This window comes from Penaeus japonicus, unplaced genomic scaffold (genome assembly GCF_977035675.1).
Source record: "Penaeus japonicus unplaced genomic scaffold, GWHDUDI00000001_assembly GWHDUDI00000002, whole genome shotgun sequence".
Lineage (NCBI taxonomy): Eukaryota > Metazoa > Arthropoda > Malacostraca > Decapoda > Penaeidae > Penaeus > Penaeus japonicus.
In genome coordinates this window covers 15,446,100-15,451,099 of record NW_028234404.1, presented here as the reverse complement: position 1 = coordinate 15,451,099, position 5,000 = coordinate 15,446,100, and the positions used below count along the sequence as shown (strand labels likewise).

Below are 5,000 nucleotides of genomic sequence, written 5' to 3'. Positions count from 1 at the left end.
CTCACAGAATTTCCTGCATGTGCACGGATATTTTTCAAGTGGTTGTTCTGTTATATCAGATTTCAAATTAACCAATGTTCATCCTGATATAATACAGTATAACTCTTTAAAAATATGTTTAATGATTTAGAAAATACAAAAAATATAAACACCATGATTAATCTCTTCCCTTGCAGAGGTCAGTGCGAGCAGCCCGTTAAGCACCATGTATTACCCTCCCCCCTTTTCCCCCTGTACCTCTTCCTCCTTCCCCCTCCCCTCTTCCCCCCCCTGTGCCTCTTCCTCCTTCCCACTCCCTTTTTTCCCCCTGTGCCTCTTCCTCCCTCCCCCTCCCCTCTTTTCCCCCTGTGCATCTTCCTCCTTCCCCTTCCCCTCTTCCCCCACTGTGCCTCTTCCTCCTTCCCCCTCCCCTTTTTCCCCCTGTGCCTCTTCCTCCTTCCCCCTCCCCTCTTCCCCGATAAGCGTGCCTGCATTTGCATACTTCTGCTATTAATTCCCGCGTCTCCCTCGCCCTACAGGAATCAGCATGCATAAGGGATACGCATTCGTCCAGTTCACCAACCCCTTCGACGCCCGCTCTGCCTGCATGGGCGAAGATGGGCGGAGCGTGTTCGGTCAGATCCTGGGTGAGTACGACATAGGTTCCTCTTCCTCGGCTCTCGCCTTCTTGGTTGCCGCCACACACACACTCGCTGGCTGGCAGAGTCCTCTTCCTCGACACAAGTCTTCTTGGTTGCCGCCACACACACTCGCTGCCTGCTGGCCGGCCGGCTGGCTGGCTGCGTGGCTGGCCGCCGGCCGGACTCTCGGGCTCCGCTCGACTCCTTCGGCCTCGCCGTCGCCGCTGTTGCTTGGCTCGTGGGCTTCGGGGCGGGGGCGGAGGCGGGGTGGTGTGTGGCGTCGGGGGCAGGGCTGTAGGAGGCGTGATTTGTTTGTGTGTGCGTGCGTGCGTGCTTGCGTGCGGAGTATCTGCGGTTTTGTTCCGAGGGAAACAAGTTGTCGGGGTCGGTAGTGTTGCTTTCCCCATGCCTTCGTATCTACTTGGGATGTCAATACAGAGGCACTGTTGATACTCAAGAAAAACAGTGAATAATTTTCAGTGTTCCATTGTTTTCTTAGTTGCGCACAAGGAGCGGCCCATTACGAAATTGGAATTCAAGGAGACAAAGGCCGAGGAAGAGAAAAAAAAAGGCGGATGAAAAAGGGAAGACAGAAATTTACGACATGACAACTTCACATTTTCACGTTTCTCAACAATGAACAACACTAATAAAAAGACAACGCTCAAAAATGACACACACGATGACGATGCATAGATAAAATATGATATAAAAAAGCCTAAAAAAGGGTCAATCAACACATACATAAATAAAAATCTACATGCTGTCTACAATTTATGCATCAGGGTACTAGTCACGACATAGCTAAACCCTAATAATTCTTGCAATGGCAAAGCTGTCATAAAGTATCAGTTTTTGCTCCGACGTCCTCCTCCGGACACGCCCACTGCCACGCCCACGCCCACAAATATCCCTTTGAGCGTTGTTCACATGTGTTCAATCAGAATGGGAAAATGAATAACCTGAGTGGCAGCACGGACGGTTTGCGTGCCTGCGAGTGCCTAGAAACACATCAGATCAAGAACGAGGGTGGGGATAGGGGAAGGGAATGGTGGGTAGGATAGGGCGAGAGGGGGATAAATGGTAGGAGTAGGGGCCAGGGGATGAAGGGTAGGGATAGGGGATCAGGGGGTGAAGGATAGGAATAGGAGGGGGGGGCAGGAGATGGAGGATAGGAATAGGGGGGGGGGCAGGAGATGGAGGATAGGAATAGGAGGGGGGAGCAGGAGATGGAGGGTAGGAATAGGGGGGGGGGCAGGAGATGGAGGGTAGAGATAGAGGCATTGAGGGGGGCCAGTGGATAGGGGATAGGGATGGGTAGTGAAGAAGTTCGCGTGACAAGAGGTAATCTTGTAGGAGCATGCATCATTGATAGAAAGTCGATCTCCAACCGTGATAAAGTGATATCATGCATTATACACATTTGCAATGTTTACGAGCAACACGTAATGGGGGAGAACAATTTTACAATTCATAGCTGATCGGATATCCCTATCAAAAAAAAAAAATGTATATATATACATTGACCATGCAACAACGCAGAAAAATAACATATCAATTCAATAAGCAGATCGCAGTTCCAATCCCTTAGCTTGCAACATAAAAGGCGTTCACTCGGCCGGGTAAAGCTAACAAATACCCAGAGGCAATTTTTCTCATACCGAGAATATCTTGCGCCCCCCCCCCCCACCCCCTCCCCCCATTCCTTCGACCGGATAGACGTCCTACAATAGTCGTAGATCGAGTGCCCGATGTTGAGGCTGGTCTGTAAAGGGCAAATAGAAACTTTTTTTTTCAATTTATGGATGGACGTCTGGGCAGCGGCGCCATTGGGTAAATGTACATACATTGCAACTGCCAGCAATGCATAGATAGAATTGGAGGGGAATTCTTCGCAGATGATGAGGAATGCTAATGCTTATGCACTAAGGCAAGCATTGTTACTAATACGAATGCTTTTTGACAAGCAGTAATAACAACAATAGGAGTATTGATGGTGCCTTAATCTGAGAAACACTTCATTGGCAATTTAACGATTGTATACAGTAACAAAACAAACACACTTTAATCCAGTAGTACAAACACACTAACGCAAAACAAAAGTAAGTACATCAACACATCATCAGGCATTATGCAACACATGGCATTCTGCTCTTCAGTTCTATGCAGTTCAGTACCTATAGCAATACAAGGCATTACGGAAGTCGAAGGCTAGGTCAGCGTAAATCCTATTGGAACACAAAGCACTATGCAACACAACCTTACCGAACACAGAGAATTCCGCAACACAGAACAGTGTGTATCTCAGGCCCTTATGCAACGTTATGCAATATAGATCCTTGTGCAACGGAGAGCATTCTGCAACACACCGGGGAATGGCAGAGTGTATACGACCTCGAGGATAAAGTTCGACATCATGGTGCAATTTCTTAGAACTTTTATGCAAAGGCATTTGCTATGATACGCTCGTCTGCCTCTTAAGAGCAGATCGCATTAACATAATTCCTCGTTGCTTAGGGGGGGAGGGAGAGGGAGGGGGAGGGGAGAAGGGAGAGAAGAGAGAGGGTGCAGGGAGAGCGGGGGGGGGGGGGGATATCACAATGGCATTCACCCTCCCCATCCTTCCTCCCCCTAACCCCCTCCCCTCCCCTCCCCCTCTCCCCCATCGCAAGGTCGAAAATTAACGGGATGAATAATCTTTTATCTCGTTGGCTGGATGCTGTAGCGGAGTCGCGGCGGCCAAGGGGCTTTGCGTGCGTTGATGGGCTGGCTTTGGCGGAGGTTCACTCGCTTTTCGCTTTATGTGTGATTCTCGCCGAGGCTCTTGCGACTGCCAGGCGAATGGCACTGGGTGTGGCACTGTCAGTAGGGCCTGGCATGGAAGGAGAGTGAGTTGATTTTATATTTGCCCATCTAGTTATCTTTTTATTTGTATTGTTGATGTTGTTATTATAAGTGTTATTGGTATTGGTATTGGTATTGTTACAGTTGTTGTTGTGGTTGTTATTATCAACTTTATCTCTTATTATTATATCATCTTCTTTGTGTATTCCTATTATTGTTATCATTATTATTACCATTGTTATTACACATGTGTAAGTGTTTTTATTGATTATAGACATATTTTGCTGTGGGAAATCCTTGATAACCTTTTATTTTTATTTTTTTATACTGTAATCCTAAATAACTTCATCACACAAAATCAGATACAATCAAGCAGAATTAACACCTCTGTGCAAAGCTTGCTCGATGCTAGATGTAGTATCCCGCGTTGCCCGGATGATTGGCTGCAACTTTGCACACTTGAATCGTTAGCGCGATCACGGCGACGAGAACGGCCGAGCTTTCACGCAACTTCATTCCCCAAACCTCGTCGTCATCGTCGCCCCCCCTCCCCCCCGGTCATTCCCCTTTCACATCCCCTTCCTTTACGGTCGTACTTCCTCTTCCTCCTCCCCGGTCGCTCGCTACCCCTCCCCCCTCCCCCCTCTTCTTCAAATTCTCACTCCTCCCCCGCTCAGCGCTTTTGCATTTTTAATTCTACCCCTTCGCGTTGGATTTCCGCTGTCGCCTTCCCTTCCATATTCACACCTTCCCCCCTTTGGCAGTCGCACTCTCCCTCCCCCTCCTCTTCCTCTCTCCATCTCTTCCTCTCTTCCTGTTTCCATCTCTTCCTCTCTTCCTATTTCCATCTCTTCCTCTCTTCTTCCCTCCTTCCCTCTTTCCCTCACTCTCTCTTTCGTTCACTACCCCCTCAAGTCCCCCCCCCCTTCCTTACTAAGACTCAAACTACCCCCTCCCCTCTTCAGATTCACACACACGCCTTCCTCTTCCGAATTCACACCCCCGCCCCCTCCTCCTCCTTTCCACAGTCTATGCCGTTACCGCGGGTAAATCCGGTCGGAGATTTAGGCTTCCGGCGTCTCTGTTTCGGCCGCATCTCACTCCCATGCATCTCTCTCTTTCGCATCTCTCTCTTGCATCTCACTCCCGCATCTCACTCCCGCATCTCACTCCCGCATCTCACTCCCGCATCTCACTCCCGCGTCTCACTCCCGCCGTGCTCTGATTGCCGCCGGAAAGCACCTGCTAAGACCCCACCAGGCCGATCTTTATGCGGTGGAATCCCTTAACGCGCCCTCGCTTCTCTCTCGCTCTCGCTCTCTCGATCTCGTTCTTGTTTACGTTCTCTTTCTCGCTCTTGCTTTCTCTCTCTCTCTCTCTCTCTCTCTCTCTCTCTCTCTCTCTCTCTCTCTCTCTCTCTCTCTCTCTCTCTCTCTCTCTCTCTCTCTCTATATATATATATATATATATATATATATATATATATATATATATATCAACCTCTCTCTCTCTCTCTCTCACTCTCTCTCCCTCTTC

The 5,000-nt window shown here is 48.8% G+C and overlaps 1 protein-coding gene across 1 annotated transcript in view; it reads left to right on the top strand.

Moving 5' to 3' along the window:
- The window catches only part of LOC122251612 (uncharacterized), a gene marked incomplete in the record, with an annotated part of 418,774 nt that overhangs the window by 166,024 nt on the left and 247,750 nt on the right, over positions 1-5,000 (top strand). The window contains 1 exon segment of the mRNA XM_086548094.1: positions 519-626. Coding sequence (XP_086404220.1) covers positions 519-626 — 108 coding nt within the window.